This window comes from Leptopilina heterotoma, unplaced genomic scaffold (genome assembly GCF_015476425.1).
Source record: "Leptopilina heterotoma isolate Lh14 unplaced genomic scaffold, ASM1547642v1 Lhet_114, whole genome shotgun sequence".
Taxonomy (NCBI): Eukaryota; Metazoa; Arthropoda; class Insecta; order Hymenoptera; family Figitidae; genus Leptopilina; species Leptopilina heterotoma.
The window spans coordinates 2,185,136-2,208,939 of NW_025110833.1; the positions used below are offsets into that span (position 1 = coordinate 2,185,136).

The 23,804-nt window shown below is 25.9% G+C and overlaps 1 protein-coding gene across 21 annotated transcripts in view; it reads left to right on the plus strand.

Annotated features, from left to right (window-relative positions):
• The window catches only part of LOC122507790 (basement membrane-specific heparan sulfate proteoglycan core protein), a 282,285-nt gene that overhangs the window by 230,112 nt on the left and 28,369 nt on the right, over positions 1 to 23,804 (plus strand). For 20 of the 21 annotated variants that reach the window (XR_006302150.1, XR_006302152.1, XR_006302155.1 and 17 more), the window contains 13 exons: positions 1,007 to 1,654; positions 1,730 to 2,162; positions 4,461 to 4,760; positions 6,765 to 6,913; positions 7,314 to 7,497; positions 7,716 to 7,988; positions 11,035 to 11,592; positions 11,675 to 12,089; positions 14,210 to 14,423; positions 14,607 to 14,883; positions 15,012 to 15,272; positions 15,697 to 15,957; positions 19,892 to 20,161. Coding sequence is in view for 2 of the 21 variants with exons in the window: in XM_043620734.1 (XP_043476669.1) it covers positions 1,007 to 1,654; positions 1,730 to 2,162; positions 4,461 to 4,760; positions 6,765 to 6,913; positions 7,314 to 7,497; positions 7,716 to 7,988; positions 11,035 to 11,592; positions 11,675 to 12,089; positions 14,210 to 14,423; positions 14,607 to 14,883; positions 15,012 to 15,272; positions 15,697 to 15,957; positions 19,892 to 20,161 (4,243 nt within the window). In the remaining 19 variants the exon portion in view is untranslated. The remainder of the gene's footprint in view (positions 1 to 1,006; positions 1,655 to 1,729; positions 2,163 to 4,460; positions 4,761 to 6,764; positions 6,914 to 7,313; positions 7,498 to 7,715; positions 7,989 to 11,034; positions 11,593 to 11,674; positions 12,090 to 14,209; positions 14,424 to 14,606; positions 14,884 to 15,011; positions 15,273 to 15,696; positions 15,958 to 19,891; positions 20,162 to 23,804) is intronic. The other variant, XR_006302162.1, reaches the window with a different exon arrangement.

Below are 23,804 nucleotides of genomic sequence, written 5' to 3' on the forward strand. Positions count from 1 at the left end.
TTAGGGGGGTAGAAAACGACGAGATAATTTTCTTCTTACTCTCCATGTATCTCTCAGTAATAAAAAAAATATAAACAATCTTAATTGGTTATAATAATAATGTACTTAACATTAAAAAAAATAAGTATTATTTATTATTTTTTTGAGGGTGGTAGAAATCAACGAGACCATTTTTTCTTACCCTATATATTTCCTTGAGTAAGAAAAAAATTGTATAGTCGTTTTCTACCCCCCTAAATTTTTCAGAAATTAGACTTTTCTCTTAACTTAGAATTTTTCAGAAAAAAAATCTCAACTGCTGTACATTATTATAAACAATTAAGATTGTTTATATTTTTTTTATAACTCAGAGATATATCTAGAGTAAGGAAAAAATTATCTCGTCGTTTTCTACCCCCCTAAATTTTTCAGAAATTAGACTTTTTTGTTAACTTAAAATTTTTCAGAAAAATAATGTCAACTGCTGTACATTATTATAAACAATTAAGATTGTTCATATTTTTTTTATTAATGAGAGATACATGTAGAGTAAAAAGAAAATTTTCTTGTCGTTTTCTACCCCCCTAAATTTTTCAGAAATTAGACTTTTCTCTTAACTTAGAATTTTTCAGAATAAAATCTCAACTGCTGTACATTATAATAAACAATTATGATTGTTTATAATTGTTTATAATTTGTTTCTTACTCAGGGATATGCCCTGTGTAATTTTCAAAAAGTTTGTCGTATGTTTATAGTACTTTTTTAGCTATTTTAAGTGGAGGGGCAAATGCTTGAAATATGAGCGGTGGACGCCTATGGGAGGCTGCTGGTTGCGACTGCTAGTTTCAGCGCGCTGAGTTAAATAGAGTTAAAGAAAAAAAAGAAAAAAATTAGAGAATTTTTTAAAAAGATACAAAAAATTAACATTTATATATTTGAGGAATGTTCATTAAATAGCTTTATTAATTAAAGAAATAAATAATACATGAAGTTAATTATTAATGAAAGCAATAATACATTTTACAGAATTGTGATCATCACACATTTGGCGACCACTGTGAATACTGCGAATATGGCTACGAAGGGGACGCAACTCGTGGCTCACCACACGATTGTCAACAAAATGGTACAGTGACACCAAGTTGCGATCCTGCAGGTTCCGAAAACGGTCTATTAGTTAGCGAACAGTGCATGTGTAAACGAAATGTCATTGGTTCTCGATGCGATCGCTGTCGTCCTTCAACTTTCGGTCTCTCGATAAACAACACCGATGGATGTAACCAATGTTTCTGCAGTGGTGTCTCCAATCAATGTCATGAAAGTTCTCTCTACATTCAACAACTGCCAATATTTATTTACGATAATAGTAATAAATTCATACTCACCGACAGTTCAAGACAACAAGTCATCGACACTGTATTCGACTTGAATATTGCAACAAATGAAATTGGCTATCGATACTCAGGATCTCGTAGTCCCAGACTATACTGGTCTCTTCCTAAAGAATATGCTGGCAATAAGTTGACTAGTTACGGTTCCAATTTAATTTTGACTCAACACATTATTACTCAACCCAGGGCACGCACTTATTCAGATCAAGATGTTATTCTCTTCGGAAATGGTATCACACTCTACTGGAAAAATGCACGAGATTTAGTTCCTGGAGTTAAAATGGTAAGTTTTTTCTTGCTTTTTTATTATTTTCATATTTTGCAAGAAAATGATATGAAATACTTTTTTCCTCTTTAGACGTACAACGTACCGTTTAGAGAATCGGAATGGTACCGAATTACTCAGGAAGGGCCACGCAGAGCTTCGAGAATTGATCTTATGACTGCTTTAACTGACGTCGAGGCAATTTTGGTTCGAGCGACTCACAGTGAAGAAATGATTGGAACTTATATTAGCGACATTATTTTGGAATTCGGTAGTCAATCTTATGGAACACAGCGAGCGACTCAAGTTGAGGTTTGCACTTGTCCCGAAGGATATGACGGTAACTCGTGCGAAAATTGCAAAAGAGGATACTACAGAAGCAAGAGTGACAGGTCCCGAAGTTTCCTTGGCAATTGTGAAAAATGTCCTTGCAGTAGCAATGAATTAAGTTGTGACTTGAGCCGCACTGGTCAAGTCATTTGTCACTGTGCGCCTGGATACACTGGACATGATTGCTCCCAACTACGTAAGTAGAAATGAACATAAACTACAAATGTGACTGTGCGCTTAGAAAAGTGTACCTACGAAGCAAATTATTTTATTTTATAATTATTTTAATTATTTTTTAAAATTATTTTTACCTTAATTACAATTTTCTGTTTAAGTTAAAACCAAAATCAGCTTTCATTGATTATTTTAGATGTAATAAACTCTTTTACTTAAAATTCTTTTTTAAAGAATTTTATGTAAAATTGAATAATTTATTGACGAACCATCTTGTTCGGTGATACTAATTCCCAAAAATTACAAAAAAAACTAAAATTGTTTGCTTCTTAGGTTCGCTTCTTCAGAGCACGTCACAAATAATACTAATAAATACTTCCTCTATGAAGTAGTAATACTAATTATTTGTACATAATCAATTAAGTTAATTATGTAAATATTATTTCAAGGCTTACAAAATTTCTAATATTTTAATAATAATTAATATTTAATAATAATTTTTTTTTAAATGATTGTTTGGAAAAATGTTTCTGTAATTATTTAATATGAAAATGATTTAATAATGAAAAGGTTTCTTTTGTATGAAAAGTTTTATGAAAAAGTTTTAAAATATTTTAGAAAGGAATTTAAAAATCTGTAAATATTTATTTATAAATTATAATATACTGAAACTATATCCTAAAGAATAGTTTAACGTTTTAAGAGTGGATTAAAGAAGTTCAAAACAATCGAATTAATAATAAAAATATGAGAAGTAAAAATAAACTTCATGTAAAAAATAGGCCTTTTATTGACAGAGTTGCCACAGATTATTACAATTTTAAAATGAAATTTTTTTTAAGAATTTAAATTATAATTCCTATTAAATTATATCAAAAATATTTTTGAAAATTAAATTCTTTTAAACAATTTTATCAGTTTTTGTAAATAATTACAATTTTTTTTAAGAATTTCATTAAATTTTGTAAAAATAATGAAATTTTTTAAAATAATTTTAATTAAAAATTTTTAAAATAATTGAAATTTACAAAGAATTTTATTAAAATTTTTAAGAACAATTTAATTGTTTAGAAAAATTGTATTTTAATTTTTAAAAATAATTGAACCTATTTAATTTTATTAAAATTGTATTGAAAATTTTTGAATTTCTTAGAAGAATTTTATTATTTACAAAAATAATTGAATCGTTTCGTAGAATTTTATAATAATTGTTCAAAATAATTGAATTTTTATTAAAACTCTTGAAAATAATTGAATTTAAATAATATTTTTAAAAATAACTGTATTCTTTCGAGAAATTTTATTAAAATTTTGAAAATAATCATTTTTTAAAAAGAATTTCATCAAAATTGACGAAAATAATTCAATTTAGGTATATTAAAATTCTTGAAAATAATAGAATTAAATAAATTTTTTTAATATTAATTGTATTCTTTCGAGAAATTTTATTAAAATTGTATTGAAAATAATTAAATTGCTTTAACAATTATATTATTATTTATGAGAATAATGAAATTCTTGAGAAAAATGTTATTAAAATTTTTGAATAATAATAAACAAGAATATTTAATATTATGTATCTACTTAATATGTGAATTCTTTAAATTTTGAATCTGTAATCTTTAAAAAATTGATGTTTAAGTATTTTTGAAAATATTAAAGTTTTTTAATTTACAAATTGAAACAAATTTTTTTGAAATATTCGAGTTTTTGAAGAAAAAAATTCAAGTTTGCAATTAATTTTTATCTCGAACCGTGTATAATGCAGGGAGAGTAAATAAATATATATATTATAATTTTTATTTTTTATAATCGAAGGTATTTAGAATAAAATAGTAAATAGTAAAAATCAAAATCTTATTTAATAATTGAAATTACAAAGAAGTTTATTTAAAATTCTAAAATTATGTTTTTAAAAAATTCTAATTCTATTTTTTTATGATAAATTAAATTTTTGAAAATAATTAGTTAAAATTCTAAATAATTGTTAATAATTTTTAAATAATTGAAATTTCGTAAAACAATATTGAAAAAAAATTAGGAAACAACAGAATCAAATTTTAATGGCAACTCTGATTATTAAATCATAATTTTTAATGTACAAAGTATTAATTTACCGTATTAGTTTACAGTATTAATTTACAGCACGTGTTAATATTCTAAATAATATTAAATTGCGAAATTTTGAATCGCACTAATTATTTCCAGAGATATAGCTTGACTAAACAAATAATTAATAATTATATTTTGAATCTAGCTTGATCATAATTTTGTTCTATAAAAATGTTTGCACAACTAATATAATTGTTGCATGCATCAGACGAGCTCAGAGTAGGTCTTATGCCCGTGAATGTTGTAATGCCATCAAACACCATCGTCAATTTTACATGCAACTATGAAGTGATCGCAGAAAGATTTAAGATTATTTTTAATATATCGTCCTTCGAGGGAAAGCGAATAACAGCTAGGGGTTCAAGTCTCAGTCATATGCACTGGACTGGGTATGGTGGCTATCGATATTGGAGTGTCAACATTGGAACAACTCCATGCCTTGTCGAATGTTTTATATTGGATAGACAGGGCAAAGAACTGGCTAGGATTATGACATCTGTGAAACCAGGTTTGGCGGACTAGATGACGAGAGGGCTTTCGTATTTTTGTCCGTCCCTGGGTCTTGAAATTGTTTTTGTAATCTTTTGGTGTTTGGACACTGGGAAATTGAAGACTTTAATTCTTCTTCTTCTTCTTCTTCTTTCTTCCTTTCCCCTCTCTTCTCTTCTCTTTTTCTTTTTTCTACTATTCTTTACTAAAAGAAACTACTATAATTTATTTTTTTATTTTTTTAGAATATTAAGGGAACACTGTAAAAAATATTTTCTGTAGACTTACAGTTTTTTTTTATCGAATTTCAGAAATTTTTGTAACTAGGTACTTTCAAAGTAGGTAATAATTGTGCCTAATTATTACCTATTTTGAAATTGGTAAATTTATAAAAATTTGAGAAAACTGACAGTAAATGTATATTATTTTTCCCGAAGGGAATTTAAATTCGCTGAGTTTAGACAAACAAAAACTAAATCTACAGAGAATTTTTTTTACAGTGAGTCTAAAGAAAGTATATATATTCTTTCTAGTATATTTACTGAAGAGAAGAGAATACTTTTGTAAATTTTCCGCATTCGTTAATTCTAGACGCTTTTTATTTATTGTTCCTTTTATAAATTTGCTTCTGTAATCGGTGATGCTTAATATTTGGGGGAAATTTCTATTATTAATTCAATTTATTTGAATTTTAATATTTAAATGGTAATTGTTTAACAGTGAATGTTCATATTTAATAAATATTTTTTTGATTCATTTACAGAACTCGGATAATAATTATGACTTTTTTCGATTTATTTTCAAAAATTCGACTTCTTTAACTTTTTTTTCACTCATTACAGCAAAATATCACTTTTTTAAATATAAAATGACACTTTTCTTGATTTTCAAACTGTGAAAAATAACTATAGACAAATCTTTTTCTCTGGAGGTGTCTTATAATTTTTTGCAAAATTTTCGAATTATTTTAAAATCGAAAATTCATAAAATTGAATTTTTAATAATTTGAATTAAAAAATTCTAAACAACTTAATTCATTTAAAAATTTTAATTGACATTTTTTTTAAATTAGATAAATATTAGTAACTTTTTGACATTTTTAAATAAATATTCAATTAAAAAATTTGAATAATCGAAATTGAATTTTAAATTGTATTTTATGTGAATTTTTCTTAATAATTCAATTCTTAAAGAACTTTCTGAAAATTATTAAAAATAATTGATTTAGAAAAGAATTTGGTTTGAAAATTTTAGAAAATAATTGAATATTGAAGAGTTATTAGCAGAAATTTTTAGAAATTAAATTTCAAAAGGTTACAAATTGAAATTTTTCAAGAACTGAATTTGACTTTTTTTGAATTCAATTCTAAAAGAACTTTTTCAAAATTATTACAAAGTACTTGCTTTAGAAAGTACTTTTAGTTAAAAATCTTAGAATATAATTGAATTTTGAAGATGTTGTTAAAGTAGCATTTTTTAGAAATAATTAAATTATTATATAAAAATAATTACATAATATTTAATTATTTATTTCAAAAAAATTATTAAACTTTCTAATAATTTTAATGAAAAATTCTAGAAAATAATTAAATGTCGAAAATATTGCAAATAATTGTAAATTTCCTTAAATTTTATTCCAATAAATTTAATTTTTTTAGGAATTTTATAACAATTTTCTGAGAATAATCATGTTTTTGAAGAAAAGTGTAAAAAAAATTTTTTGCGTCATAAAGTCGATCCGAGGCCTGCACTTAGAGTTTTGAATAAAGTTATTTATGAATTATTTAGAATTTAGAATAAAATTATTTATATGAACTATTTAGAATTTAGAATAAAATTATTTATCAAATTATTTACAACAGATTGTTAATTTATAATATTAAGACTCTTTTGAAAACGGAAATTTATTTTCTTGTAAATAAAGCTTACAATGTGTAATGTAATGTGTATTATATGTCCAAATGCGAAAGAATATCTCTGACGATATTAAAAAAATAATTTAATTTCAAATTTCTGCAAACAGGTTTCCCAGATTCATCTCGTAACCAAACAGTGGACACTGGATATCCTCCGGAGCCAACAATAACCGTCGAAATTACAGAACCTGCTTTCCAAATTGTACAGACTGGAAATACTGTTACATATCATTGTTCGGGCAAATCGAAAGAATCGGTAAGATAAAAATTAATATTCTCTTTTGTCTAAAAAGTGTTAAAATCTTGTATTTATTTCTAGATTTTTTTCATTACATTTTTATTTGTATATTTATTTTTTTTTGCAAGATCCTAAAGTTTCGAACATTCAAATGAACGACGATATTTTTATTACTTCTTTTAATTTATTATATTTAAAATTATTTAAATTATACTTTTTTATAAAAATTATTTTGTGTATTAGAAAAATTAATTGTTAAGCAATTTAATTTACATAATTTTCCATTTTAGTATATAAATTTTTGAAAATAGTTGGAAAGTAAATTTTGGTCATTTGAAAGTTCAAAACTTTAGTGACATTTATTGGATATTTACATATTTATCAATTTATTTATTTATTTATGTTTTCTAAATTTCAGAACCAAGTCAGAATCAAATGGGAGAAGGATGGAGGAAGACTTCCACCGGACAGAAGCATTGACGATGAAAGTGGAGTGCTAGTCATTCAGGATGTCACTGTTTCGGATAGCGGCGTTTACATTTGTCGCGTTACTGACGGTTACGAAGAGGCAACAAGTAATGTCACACTTTCCGTTGGAGGAGGTATGTAAATTTTATTTCAATCAGTTTTTTTTTGCCATCAAAAATGTGTAATATTATTTAAATTTTTTTGGATGTAGCTTTTCCAAAAAATTACAATCTACCAGGTAATATGCGTTGTGTAAATAGAAAAACTCAACGACAGTGCAAATTTTGTTAAATTGCGCAGTGTAAAAGAATTATTCGATGAAATAAAAATACGTAATTTTTTGCAATTTTAGCATCTGAACCAACTAAACCCAGAGCGGAGATATCACCACGCTATAAGGAGATTTACGAAGGTGAAAGTTTTGAATTCCGCTGCCAAGCGACGGGATATCCTCAACCTGAAGTAAGATGGATACGAGGAAATGGTCCACTGAGTCAGGAGGTCAGAGTTCACGGCGGTGTTTTGAGATTCACGAATGTCAGGAAGAGCGATGAGGATGAGTACAAGTGTGTTGCGAAAAATAGCGAAGGTGTTACTGAAGTAACGGCTGTGCTGTACGTTAAGGGTAAGTCCATTTTTAAGTAACTATTTTCTAAGTAAATTTTACTAAATTGAAAGTATATTTTATTATATTAAATATTTAATTTTTATTAAAATTTACTTTCAAAAATAATCAAAAATATTATCAAATTTATTCTAAAAAATGACTATTTTTAGTTTCAAATTTTGCAATTTCTAAAATTAATTTTCGCGTAAAAATTCTCTAAATTTTCTTCGAACGTTTTTACTTCAAGAATTTAAAAAATACCTAATTGAATTATTTCGCTAAATTTTTTAATTAATTAAAATTTTTAATTGATTAATTGATTAATAAAATTAATATCTGAAAATCAAAAATAAAACAAAAAATAATAAAAATTAATTAAATTATTTAACTAAATTATGAGCATAAAAAGTATAACTTTTCGACTTTATTCGTTAATATTTAATTATATTTAATGATATCTTCTAAAAATACGACATTTTCGATGTAAATTTGAATGAAATAGAATTTTTTCGTTTTTATTATTTTATTTTATTCCATTTGACCAAGGAATTTTCAATTGTCATTTAAGGATTATATTATGTTTATTTCTTTGTCCCTCAGCGTGCCCTTCAAAATTCAACGGCGTGGATATTAAAATTTAGAAATAATATGAACGAAAATTAATTTTTGATAGAAAAAAAAAAAAATAATTGCACAAGTTTTTAACGTATTTCAAATAAACATTCCTTGTTTTAAAAAAATTAAATTTAAAAAATTGTTTTTTTTAAATTGTTAAACATAAATGTGGAAAAATAAATAAGAATAATAGTTAAAATAATGCAACAAAATTACTCGAAGCACTGAATAATTCAATTTTAAATTTGAGGATTATACGATTATTTTTTTGACCCTCAGCTTGCCCTTCAAAATACAATGGCGCGGGTACTAAATTTTAGAAATAATAAGAGCGAAATAGTATATTACGATACTAGGCCAGAAAGTTGGATTTCCTGGCCGGCGTGATATATAAGGCCGAGGCGAAGCCGAGGCTTTATATATCACGCTCGCTAGGTTATCCAAATTTCTGGCCGTGTGTCGTATACAATTTTTCTGTATCCCCAGCCGAAAGTACGTTAAATAATTATTGTTTGAATAATAAAATAGCTGAATAAGTTGCCCGCCCGACTTTTGCAAAGTCGAGGCGAAGCCGAGACTTAGCTGGTCGGGGCGGGCATGAAAAAAAATTATAAGTAAAAAATAATTGGAAGTAAAATTTAAAAAATAGTAAACAAGAAATTTTCTTTTACAAATAAATATTTAATAATATACAAAATATAATAATAATAAATAAAAGAAAATAAGAAATTTCATGCATTATTTTGATGACTGTCAGTTGTTTTCAAAACGTGAGCTCTGTAAGTAACGTGTTTGTGTGGTTGCTATGCTAACATGTACGTGTGTTGAAATTCTTGTAACCAATCAGAGCGCTCGTTGGGTCTGTCGAGCCAGCCACAAAAGTCGCTATTCCCGGAGCCAAATCAGACCGGGAAGACAGTACTTTCGGCAAAGGGATACAGAAAAATTAATTTTTGATAGAGAATAAAATAAATAATTCCACAAATTTTTAACGCACTTTAGATAAATAAACTTTTTTATTCTAAAAATAGCTCAATTTTAAATAATTTTAATTGTTAAAAAAGTAAATAATAATAAGTATTTTAAATAATTTAACAAAATTACTTGAAGTATTAAATAATTCAATAGTCATTTAAGGATTATATTATGTTTATCTCTTTGTCCCTCAGCGTGCCCTTCAAATACAACGGCGTAGATACTAAACTTTAGAAATAATAAGAACGAAAATTAATTTTTGATAGAAAAGATAGAAATAATTGCACAAAATGTAAACGTACTTTAAATAAATTTTCCTTTTTTTTAAAAAAAATAATTTTCAAAAAAACTTTATCAAAATGGCTAAAATTAATTGATTTAGAAAAAAATTTTAGTTTAAAATTCTAGAAAATAATTGATTTTTGAAGAAATTGCAGTGGCAATTTTCAGAAATAAATTTAATTTGAAGAGTCGAAAAAAGTCTTTTATTTGTTCTTTTTCTAAAATTTCTTGATTTAAATTTGTGTAGAAGGGAAATAATATTTAAGTATTTAAATATTATAAGTAGGTATAAATAGTTTAATATTTTAAAAAATTATTAAATTAAACACATTATTAATTTTAGTGAAAAATTACAATTAAATTTCAGAAGACTTGAAAATGTAAATCTAAAAAAATTTTAAATCCTGTAGAAAAATAAATAAAAATAAGTATTTTAATATTTAATTTATTCAACATTTGTATAATTTAATTCAGAAATTCTGAAAATACAGTATTTTTACAAAATTTTATTTGAAATTTTTTAATAATTGGATTTTTGAAAATATCTGAAAATTTTTCAAACAACTGAAAATTTTTTCAAAATTTTATTGAAATAAACTTTATATTTTGAAGAATCTTATTACAATTTATTTTAAAAAATAATCATATTTTTGAAGAAAAATAAATATGAAAAATAAATTATTTGAAATTCATTGAATAAATATTAGGTTTTAATTATCATTTTTTTAGGTCAATTTTCAATTGATGTAGAAGTATAGAATATTTTATAAATTTATGAAAGTAGTTAGTGTTTGATCGAAATAAACCTAATTTTATGCCAAAAATGTGGTATTTTATTGCAATATGTGATAGAAAATTCAGAATTAAAGTTATTTTCTGGTTAATAAAAGTCAAATGCCTGTAAATCAAGAAAAAAATCAGGAAAATTGCAAAAGAATTTTTGTGGCAACTATATGAAAAAAATTAACTACTTTTTCGACTTTTTTTGTACTGTGAATCGAATAAAACTACTTTTTTGCGCCTCTAAAGTCAATACGAAGCTTGTTAGGTTTATATTTTTTATCTTTTACTTGGTATGATTTTTAAAATTATTCGCTCAAAACGTAAAATTGTGAATTATTTTTTTAGATTTTTTTACAATATTTTAGATTATTTTTATTAATTTACATATTTATAATATTTAAAATTTTAGATTATCCCGATTCAACGCCTCATTCGCCGATGAACATCACTCTCCAACCATCAGAATGGACAGGAAGCAGTGGAGATACAGTGCGAATTACTTGTTCAGCGCCGAGAAACAGTAGAGTAACGTGGAGTCGTTCGGGAAAAAATCCACTTCCACACTCGGCGACTCAACACAATGGAGTTCTGATAATTCAAAATCCAACGCCTAATGATTCTGGAGTTTATATCTGTACAGCTGTTAATTATGAAGGTCAGGAGAGAAGTGAAATGGCCCGAATTACCATTATGCCCAGGCAGGAAGTTCCGGCTGTAAAAGCTCAACCCGAAAGACAAACAGTCTCTCAAGGCACAAATGCCGAAATTAGATGTATTGTATCTGGAGAGCAAGGAATGCATTTCAAATGGATGAAACATGGAGAAACTTCTCTTGGTCCCAATGCTCAGGAGATGGGCGATACTTTGAAATTCCACAATATTCAAGTTCACGATCGAGGAATCTATATTTGCCGTGTCAGTAAAGCGAGAACGAGTTATGAAGCTAGCGCCATGATTGAAGTTGAACGTGAGTAGCGAATATTAATATTTTTTTTAACCCAGGTTAGTTTATTAAAAATGTTTGATAAATTGTAATTTTTTTTTTGTAGAACGTCAATCTCCGATTGTGGAATTGTACCCGAGCAAACTTCAAACTGTTCTGGTGGGAGGCTCGGCGGATATGCAATGTCGTGCACAGGGTCTTCCAACTCCGGAAGTTCAGTGGTCTCGTGAAGATGGTCGGCAATTCTCGCAAAATATTGAGCAATTGCCAGGAGGACTTTTGAGATTGACGAATATCAGTTACAATGACGAGGGACACTATGTCTGCACGGCTGTAAATACAGTTGGCAGAGCAACTTTAGCGGCGCAAATTGTTGTTCATTCCAGACCAATAATTACCATCAGTCCAAATAGTGGAATTTTGAATGTAAAAACTGGCGATAGAGTAAAACTGATTTGTTCCGCCACTGGCAAACCTCAACCGAACATCGTTTGGACCAAGCGAACGGATCCTGGATTCACGTAAGTAATCAAATTCTTATCTTTCATGTGTTAAATATTTAATTAATTTAAGTAATCAAATTCTTTTTTTTTCATCAACATATTTAATTAAAAATTTAAATACAATTAGATTGCAAGTACAATTAAACTAGCTGAAAAGGAGTAAAAAAAACGGCGGGTTTCAAAAAAGTTTTTTCGATTTATTTTAATGAAATAGGATTCTTTTTTTATTACATTTTTTTATTTTATTTGACTAAGGAATATTCAATAATCATTTGAGGATTATATTTTGTTTATTTCCTTGACCCCCAGCGTGCCCTTCAAAATTCAACGGCGTAGATACTAAACTTTTGAAAATTACTTCTAGAAATGAATAATTAAATTTTGAATTTGAGGATTGTATGATTACATCTTTTACCCTCAGTGTGCCCTTCAAAATACAACAGCGTAGGTGCCGCCCTTTTTTTATTTTAGACTTTAGAAATAATAAGAACGAAAATAAATTTTTGATGGAAAAGATAGGAAATAATTCCACAAATTTTAAACGTATTTTAAATAAATTTTCCTTTTCCTTAAAAAAATTAATTTTTAAAAAACATTCTCCAAATTGATAAAAATTAGTGTTTTAGAAAAGAATTTTAGTTAAAAAATTTTAGAATATAATTTAATTTTTAAAAAATTACAGTTTTAGTTTTTAGAAATAATTAAATTTCAGAAAATTTGAAATTGTAATTTATCTAAATCACTGAATAATTTATTAATACTTATTTGAGAATTTTATTTACTTCTTTGACCCTCAGCGTACCCTTCAAAATACAATGGCGTAGATACTAAACTTTTGAAAATTATTTCTAGAAATGAATAATTTAATTTTGTATTTGTCGACTGTATGATTATTTCGTTGACCCTCGGCGTGCCCTTCAAAATACAATGGCGTAGGTACTAAACTTTAGAAATAATAAGAATAAAAATTAATTTTTGATAGAAAAGAAACCAAATAATTTTGCAAATTTTTAAAGTACTCTAAATAAATTTTCTTGTTTCTTAAATAAATTAAATTTTCAAACAAAATTTTTAAAATTACTGAAAATAATTGTTTTGGAGAGGTAGCTAAAAAATCTTAGAATATAATAAAATTTTGGAAGAGTTAAAATTGTAACTTTTAGAAATAAATAAATAAATAAATAAATTTCATAAGATTTGAAATTGCAATGTTTAAAAATTTTAATTCTTGTGAAAGAATAAATAAGAATAAGTATTTTAAATAATTTAACAAAATTATATATATTACTGGAAGTATGGAATAATTTATTACTCGTTTGAGGATTTTATTTTGTTTATTTCTTTGCCCTTCAGCGTGCCCTTCAAAATTCAACGGCGTAGGTACTAAACTTTAGAAATAACACGAGAACGAAAATTAATTTTTTATAAAAAATTAAATTTTCAAATAACTGTCTAAAAATTAATTTACTAAATAATTTGAGTTAAAAAATTTTAGAATATAATTAAATTTTGGAAAAATTACAGTTTGTAAATTTTTAGAAATAATTAAATTTTAGAAGATTTGAGATTGTAATTTTTGATAATTTTAATTCTTGCAAAAAAATTAATAAGAATAAGTATTTTAAATAATTTATAACAAATGAACCCTCGGATCGAAGAACTCGACCGCCGCACGGTCGAAAGGGATCATACCAGGCAGGTAGCAGTGAGCGCCTCTGGGCCCCACTCTGCTTCTTCGATCCGAGGCCTCAATTTATTACTCGTTTGAGGATTTTGTTTATTTCTTTGTCCCACAACGTGCCCTTCAAAATAAAACGGCGTAGAAAATTAATAAACTTTTGAAAATTACTTCTAGAAATGAATAATTCAATTTAGATATATTCCGAAAAGTTTTTATTACAATTACTTCAAGAGAATTGAAATCTTGAATATATTTAATTGAATAAGGGAGTGAATACGAACGAATATTCTAAGTAAACTTACAAATGTAAGTAAATTAAGAGTACAATTAAATTTCCTAACAAAATGAAAGTGGAGTTTTAATTTTGTAATGAATCATTTACAATAAATCACTCTTATATTGAGTAAATCTTTTAATTAATCACTTTTGTGATCATTTGTCTCCGTTCTGTTTCCAGGGATCCTTTCAGTAAATCAGGAAGTAATGCAGTTTACGAAATTTACTCCGTTTCTCCGGACGATGAAGCCACTTATACCTGCCAAGCGACAAATTCAGCAGGAGTTTCAGAAGAAAGTGTACATATCAAAGTTGATGAAGACATAATTGACCAACCACCTTTGCCATGTCGAGGAGATCAACCATGCAATGAAGACATTTCCTATCCTCCATCTGTAAATATCAAATAAAAAATTTTCATTAATTTATTACTATTAAATTAAAATTACTGGTAAATTAAAATTATTATTATTAGTATATTAAATTTACTACCAAAGTAAATTTTGGTACCAATTTACTTATTTTTATTTACTATTCGATTCGATTTTAATTTATAATAATGTTTTGTCTTTAAACAGAATCCCAATTCGGTGGTCATAGAGGATACATTTAATAAAATACCAACTGGAGGAAAAGTTGAATTACGCTGTCAATTAAAAGGAAGGGACGTGGAACACATCTATCTAGATTGGAGGAGAGGTAGACATCTTGGGCTTCCAGAAGGAAGTACAATTCAAGGTGGAATCCTAACTATACCCGTAGTAACAAAAGAAGCTGAGGGAGAATACATTTGCCTTGGACTCGATCGACATGGTTCAATTTTATTCGAGGCTAAATCAATCCTCGAAGTCGTTTGTTAGTATAACAAAAATATTTTTATCTATATAATATAATTACTACAATTTTACAATAATTATAAATTATTTACAGTAATTGTGAATTAGAAAATAGATTAATCAAATAAATTTTTATAATTTTTTCAGCTGTCCCTAGAATTGAATTAAATCCGACAAAACAAATTGTACGTCCGGGAGAAAATCCAAGCATCTTGTGCCGAGCAACAGGTGACGAGCCGCTTAAAATTGAATGGACAGCCGTTGGTCGTGAAATGCCCGATTCCGTAACAAGAGATCGAGGATACATTAAATTCCACGGCATTACTTATTCTGATGCAGGAAGATACGCCTGCATTGCCACAAACTCAGCCGGAAGTGCTAAAGCTGTCGCGGAAGTTTTAGTTAATGGTATGAAATTCCTAAACAATAATTATTAACATTATTTGATTTTGTTTTTTATTTTATTTTTTATTTTATCTTTTATTTTATTTAAATTTTAATTCAATTATTTTCATAAATAATAAATTTTTTTGGAAGAATTCAATTATTTTAAATAGAACAATTTTAATAAAATTTCTCTATAGAATACAATTATTTTTAAAAATATTATTTAAATTTAATTATTTTTAAGTTTTAATAAAAATTCAATTATTTTCAATAATTCTGATTTAAAATTCTTCGAAACAATTAAATTATTTTTATAAATAATTTTTTGAGAAGTATTTCATTAAAAGTTTTTTAAATAATTGAACTCCTGTGAAAAATTCAATTATTTTTTATAACAAACTTCAAACTGCGAACAGATTATTAATATAGATTATTGTATTTTCAGAAAACGAAGGAAATGTGGTGCGAGCCTTAGAAAGAGACATATCAACGTTTGCTGGAAACACGGTGAAATTGAGGTGTGCCGTCCAGGAAAGAGCTGCTATCCAATGGAGTAGAGTAGGACAACCTTTGCCTGCAAATTCGCGAGCAGGTGACAATTATCTAGAACTTTTCTATGTTCAACCAGAAGACAGTGGGCAATACACTTGCAAAACGAGTAACGAAAACGGTGTATCGAGCGATTTTATAAACTTAAACGTCAGCCGTAAGTATTCAAAATTTAACTACAATATTAGATTTCTCATGCTATAATGATTTGTTCCACATGCTATGTTTTCTATGAAAATAATTTTTTCAAGCAAAGCACTGGTTCGCAGTGAATAATTGGCCATAGCTTACCAAGTTTTTTTCGCCTATCCGCATTGCATCATTTGGCTTCAAAATTTTTAACAGTCTTTTTTGGAGAAATTGTAAATATTATAATATCAAAATTGACAAAAAGTCAAATATAAAAAATTGTAAACATGTATTATCAAAATTGATAAAATCAAATGTGACGCGCTCCAAAGAACATGGTTTTGCAAATTAGTTTTTGATGAACTTTTGAAATAACTAAATCTTAAAATTTTGAAGAATTCAATTTTCCAAAAAATTCCAATTGTGATATTTTTTAAATTAGTTAAATTTTTTAATATAAAATTCATTGAATAATTTTCGAATAATCAAAATTTTGTAAAATTGAATATAAGTAAACTATCATTTTCTTTTTTGAATAATTCAATTGTCAAAAAACTTTTTGAAAATTATTAAAAAAAATCGTGTGTTGAAAATTCTAGAAAATTAGAAATTTTTAGAAATAATTAAGTTTCGAAAGGTTTTAATTAAAATTTTTGAAAATTTGAATTTTGAATAAATTTAGTAAAAGACTGAACAACTTCAAAAATTTTTATATATTTATTTTCTAAATTAGATAATTATTATCAATTTTTTTGAATTTTTATAAAATATTCATAAATATTTTGATTATTAGAAATTTCATAAAATTGAATTGAAAACAATTGAATTTTAAAATGTATTTTAAGTGAACTTCATTTAAATAATTCAATTCTCAAAGAACTTTCAGAAAATTGTTTAAAATAATTGATTTATAGAAGAATTTTTAAGTTAAAAATTCTAGAAAATAATTGAATATTAGAAGTGTTATAGTAGAAACTTTTGAAAAAAATTTAGTTTCAAAAACATTTAAAAATTGACATTTTTTAAGTAGGTATAGAATTTTGAATAATTTTAATTAAAAATTATAAACAACTGTGTATTTTGAAAAGCTTGGATTAAAATTTTTTTTTAAATTAGTTATTTTTTTTAGTAATGTTTTATAACTTTCGAACATTTTATTCAATTGAAAAATTTTTGAATAATGAGAAGTTACAGTAGAAATTTATAGAAATAATTAAATTTCAGAAAGTTTGAGTAATTTTATTTAAAAATTTCAGAAAATAATTAAATTTTGTGAGAATTACAGCTGAAATTTTAAAAAGTAATTAAATTTCAGAGGGTTTGAAATTGAAGTTTCTAAAAGTTGTAATCTGTTCGCACTTCGGAATTTGAAGTTAGTCTTTGTTTGTGTCTTTGTTCCCTAACTATTTTATTAATTTCTATTTTTAATATTTTCAATTTTAAAATTATTGTTCTCATGAAAAATCATTGAATTCTTGAGAGATATTTATAAAAATTTTTGAAAATAATTAAATTCTTCGAAGAAATTTTTTTAAAATTGCATTAAATAATAAAATTCTTCGGAGGATTTCAGTTATTTTCATAAATAATCAAATTCTTCAAAGGAATTCAATTATTTTTATAAATAATAAAAATCCTCAAAGGAATTCAATTATGTTCAAGAATTTTAACAAAAATTAAATTATTTTCAACAGTTTTGAAAAAAAATTTTATTTAATCGTTAGAATAAAATTTTTCCATGAATTTTAATTATTTTAATTCTCAGGAATTCAATTATTTCCAATGCAATTTTTCGAAATAATTCAATTATTACTAGAAATTCACAAGAATTTTAATTATTTTCATAAATAATATTCTTCACAGAAATTCAATTATTTCCAACATAATTTTAGAACAATTTTTCGACAGAATTAAATTATTTTTAGAAATTTTAATAGAATTCTTCGTAGAATTTCAATTATTTTCATAAATAATAATTTTCTTCTAAGAAATTAAATTATTTTCAAAAAAATGGAATTAAAATCCTCCCAAGAATTTAATTATTTTTAAAAACTTTAATAAAATTCTTCGAGACAATTCATAGATTTTTAAAAATAATTGAATTCGTAAGTTTGTAATTGAAATTTTTTGATAATAATTGAATTTCCGAAATTAAATAATTGAAAAATTTTGACTCATTGGTATCTTTTTTTGGAGCGCATCGCAAATATCAAAATTGTAAATATTAATCAAAATTGATAAAATTATCTAAGAAAAAGAAACATTTCACTGCTGGAATCGGCGTTCTATTAAATTTTAAAATTATTCAAAAATGGTACATTTTTTTGTATAGATACAGTATATATAATTTAAATAGATTAAAAATTATTGAAATAAGACTAACACAAAACCATCACAAAGCTTGTCATTCTATTAACAAAAAAAAAAACAAAAAAAAAGTGGTGTGGAGTGAAAGATATAAAGAAATAAAATTACGACAGGATCATCGCTACCATGGTTCTATCAGTCATTCGTCAGATTAGGTTTTTTTAAAAAAGCTCGCGTTATGATTTAGTAGTTAATTTGCTTGCGGATTGCATGCCAGTATACCGATCGCAGTGCAGACACGGGGATTATCAATGCAGAAGTCTACTATGCATTCCGTTGGATTACTTTTGTGACGGCTATGCTCAGTGCATCGACGGTACTGACGAACGCTTCTGCCGCATCACGCGATTCCGTCAAATTCTTCAGCAACGACGTGGTTTGTTTTGAGTTCTGTGTATCGTGTGACGTCCATATATTTATTATGTAGTTTCTCTTTATTTTTTTGTTTTCTCTACCCCCTTCCTGATTTCACCGGCCAATTTTTATATTATATGTATTGCACACTTGTCTGATTTTTTAATTTCAAAATAACAATTTGTACATTTACCCTTCAAATTCTTTGTAATTTTACAATTTGTATATTTACACTTGAAATTCTCTGTGATATAGAAAAAATGTTAACATAGAATTCTAAAAAAAAAGTAGCGAGGTTTGGAAAAATTATTTTTTCTCAAGATATGATTTCCAAGCTTCTTTTTTAGTAAATAATAATTTTAATTAATTTCATAGTTCTATATGGAAAATTAATGCGTTTTATGAGAAATTGGAATTAGAGGGGACATTTTTTTTGCAATAGTTCGCAAAAGCAAAATTGAATAAAGTGGAATAAGTTTCAATTTTTAATTTACGTCTTCGCAGTGTAATTATAGAAATATGAAAGTTAATTTTTGTAAAATTGAAACAAAATTAAGGTTGCATATATGTGTATGTAAATATGTACCCTGTTTAATTTGCTTAATATTCATATAGCTTATGAAAAAAAAAACAAGAATCCGAAATATTAAACAGGGTTTTAGATTAGTTTTCGTGTCTGTATGTTTCGTAGTGAAGTCTCTAAGAAAAATCTATTTCACATTGTCCCGAATAGATTTTTTAACATGATAGTTTTTCCTTTTTTTAAGGACTTAATCTCTGTGAATCTTAATAATTGATTGGAAACAAAGATATATTACTATCTAACACACGCTTTGGAAATATTTATCATTTTCTTTTAAACAAATTTTTGAAAACACAGAAAATACTCGAAAATACTTTTATATGGAGAATAATTGAAAAAATATAATTGTACAATAATAATAATTATTATATTATATATTATTATATAAGTGAATAATTTAAGTAAAGAAAAAAAAATCTCGAAAAGAACAAATAGAGAAAATTAGAATAATATTTAAAAAATAGTGAATAATTTAACTAAAAAATAAGAAAATTGCAAAAAATTCGTTTGAAAAATAGAATAAGAAAAAATGAAAGAAAAATTTTCTATGTTTTCAATATTTTTGCAAAGGGAAAGCAAATGCATTTTGTTACTATGTGAATCGAAGAAAGAATTTTGAAAGGAATCAGTGATTTTAATAAAAATTTTTTGCTTTTAGCTGCCACTGCGCCTTATATTTCGGTGAAGCCATCTCAGGATCTTATTAATATTGGAGACACTGTTGACCTCATTTGCACAACTTCTGGTGTTCAAAATCCTCGATACTTGTGGACGAAACTCAATGAAATCAGTTTACCGCATAATGCAAGAGCACATGCGAGCACTTTGAGAATTTCAAATGCGTCTGTTAGTGACAGTGGAACGTACAGATGCACTGTGGAAAGTCGCGATGTCACTCTGGATGGTGAATATAATCTCGTCGTTCAAGGTAATTCATTTTAATTTTATTATTCGAATACTAATTAGCATTATTTGGTATTTAATATTTATTTAGTTTTTAGTATTATTTACATTGACCCTCCGTCGAACACATTTTACGATGTCGATCAGAAGATAGACATTTCAATTTTATTTTATTTATTTATTTATTTACAATATAAACTGGACAAGCCCTTTATTTTTATCTTTATAAATTCTCTAAAGTATTATGATTCGAAAGAAATTGGAAACTAGAAAATGTAAACTCTCTTTCTATGTAAGTTTCGAAAAAATTTAGAGACGATATTTTTAAAAATCGGGAATATTCGATTTAAAATAGAAATTTCTCCAAATTCTCTTTTCAAAAATTGAGAAAAATTTAAAGACTTAAAAAATACTTTTTTAATGACATTTTTGTTCTAATTAGTAAAAAGTTTTATTATTTATGAAAATAATGAAATTCCTTCAAAAAATTTTAATAAAATTTAAAAAAATAGTACTTTAAGTAATTGAACTCAAGTGTCAGATGGAGGGTTAATAATATAATACTAAAGACTTTGAATAAGCTTTTTTTTAAAAGTTAATGTAAATAATACGAATTTGTTTATTGCTTGCGATCATTTTAATACGTAAGTAAAACAATATGGAGATTTTTTTTTAAACCCAAAATAACGCTCCATGGGAAAAAAAGAGACCTTAGAGGATGTCTTACTGCCATACTTATTACTCTTATTTACTTGCAAGTAAATAAGTAAAGAAAAATTAAAATTAAAAAAAGTTTATACTTTATTTTAATATCTATTTTTAAACAACAGAAAATAATTGTATAAATTTCCGCCATTAAGGTTGTGCAGGTGTCACCGGAGTTATTTTTTTTATACGACGCGACACCCTTAATAAGAAATCGTGTCCCACGTGAGAGATCGGAAGAAAAATAAGAATCGACAGGACACCGAAACACGTTACGAACTTGTCCGGAAATCTATACGAAACCTCATTAGGGACTTGGCTGTTCATTAGATTAGGATGTTATTTGATAAGTGTTATTAATATTTTTTTATTTAAAATAACTAGAGTTTTTTTGGTATATTTTGAAAATAATTTAGCTAGGAGTTTTTGAAACAATTTTGCAAATTGTATTATTGGTAGATAGGAAATTAGCAAACAGTACTAGATAATTTAAGACAAGAAAAAAAATTATTTCAAGTGTTTTTTTGCAAGTGATTTAAAGACAATGAGAAGAGGAAATAAAAGAAGCAAAGGGGTAAGTCTAAGAAGTATCAACACAAGTACATCTTTCATTTAAAAAATGTTTTATTTAATTCTAAATATCGTTCTTTTAATGGCATTCTTTTTCCATCCCATAGATTCGCCTTAAATTAGACATTTTCCAAAAATTTTCAAATATTAATGTCCACTGCTGTACCTTATTTCTAGCAGTAATTACTAGTTATAATTTCTTTCACACTCAGAAATATTTACTGAATTTGCAAAAAAAATTAAGGACTTTTTCTATCCAACAGAAATTAGACATTAAACAAATTAGCCTTAAATTAGACATTTTCCATAAATTTTCTATTTTTAAAATATATTGTCCACTGCTGTACATTATTTTAAGCAGTAATTACTGGTTATAATTTTTTTCATACTCAAATGTTTTCTAAATTTGCAAAAAAGTTGAGGACTTTTTCCATCCAACAGATTTTCCTTAAATTAGACATTTTCCATAAATTTTCTATTTTTAAAATATTAATGTCCACTGCTGTACATTATTTTAAGCAGTAATTACTGGTTATAATTTTTTTCACACTCAGAAATGTTTTCTGAGTATGCAAAAAATTTCAGGATTTTTTGCATCCAATAGATTCGCCTTAAATTAGACATTTTTCTAAAATTTTCTCATTTTCAAATATTAATGTCGACTGCTGTACATTATTTTAAGCAATAATTACTGGTTATAATTTTTGTCATAGTCAGCAATGTTTTGCTGTACATTATTTTAGAAAGTAAATGCTGGTTATAATTTTTTTCACACTCAGAAATATTTACTGAGTTTCCAAAATAATTGAGGAATTTTTCCATCCCATAGATTCGCCTTAAATTAGACATTTTCCAAAAATTTTCTAATTTTCAAATATTTATGTCCACTGCTGTACCTTATTTCTAGCAGTAATTACTAGTTATAATATCTTTCACACTCAGAAATATTTACTGAATTTGTAAAAAAAATTAAGGACTTTTTCTATCCAACAGAAATTAGACATTAAACAAATTAGCCTTAAATTAGACATTTTCCATAAATTTTCTATTTTTAAAATATATTGTCCACTGCTGTACATTATTTTAAGCAGTAATTACTGGTTATAATTTTTTTCATACTCAGAAATGTTTTCTGAATTTGCAAAAAAGTTAAGGACTTTTTCCATCCAACAGATTTGCCTTAAATTAGACATTTTCCATAAATTTTCTATTTTTAAAATATTAATGTCCACTGCTGTACATTATTTTAAGCAGTAATTACTGGTTATAATTTTTTTCACACTCAGAAATGTTTTCTGAGTATGCAAAAAATTTCAGGATTTTTTGCATCCAATAGATTCGCCTTAAATTAGACATTTTTCTAAAATTTTCTCATTTTCAAATGTTAATGTCGACTGCTGTACATTATTTTAAGCAATAATTACTGGTTATAATGTTTGCCATAATCAGCAATGTTTTGCTGTACATTATTTTAGAAAGTAAATGCTGGTTATAATTTTTTTCACACTCAGAAATATTTACTGATTTTCGAAAAAAATTCAGGAATTTTTCCATCCCATAGATTCGCCTTAAATTAGACATTTTCCATAAATTTTCTATTATTAAAATATTAATGTCCACTGCTGTACCTTATTTTTAGCAGTAATTACTGGTTATAATTTTTTTTACCCTCATAAATGTTTTCTTAGCTTGCCAAAAAATTCATGAATTTTTGTATTCAATAGATTCGCCTAAAATTAGATATTTTCCTTAAATTATTTCATTTTCAAATATTAATGTCCACTGCTGTACATTATTTTAAGCAGTAATTACTGGTTATAATTTTATTCATACTCAGAAATATTTTCAGAGTTTGCAAAAATATTAATAATAATATTTGTTTATTAAATTGAAATAATCTCCATTGTTTATTGGGACAATAGAAAAGGTCAATGACCCTGGATTTTGCGCGCGGTTTGGGAGGGTTTGTACCAGTCAGGTAGCAGTGAGCCCCTCTGGTCCCTTCACTGCTACCTGACTAGTATTATCCCTTCCGGGCCGCGCGTAGCGACCGTTATAGAATTTAGGGGCTCAATTTTGAAGTTAATAATTTTGAGTCGCTCATTTTTATTTCTCATTTCAGGAACTTCTCTTCAACATTCTGCTTCGAAAAATTGGTGTCTAAAGAAAAATTATTTTTCTACTCAACATACAGTGTTAGTTCCGGGAGTGATTGAGTTTTTTGTAACAATTTTTATATATTTAGTTTTAATTTTTTTTAAATTAATTTTTCTAATTATTTTTCTTTCGAAAGTGATTGTATTGTCTTAATAAGTGAATTATTTTTTTTTTTAATAATGTGTTTGGTAGAAAAAAGTGATATTATAATAATGTGTTAGTGAGTGTTGAAGTAT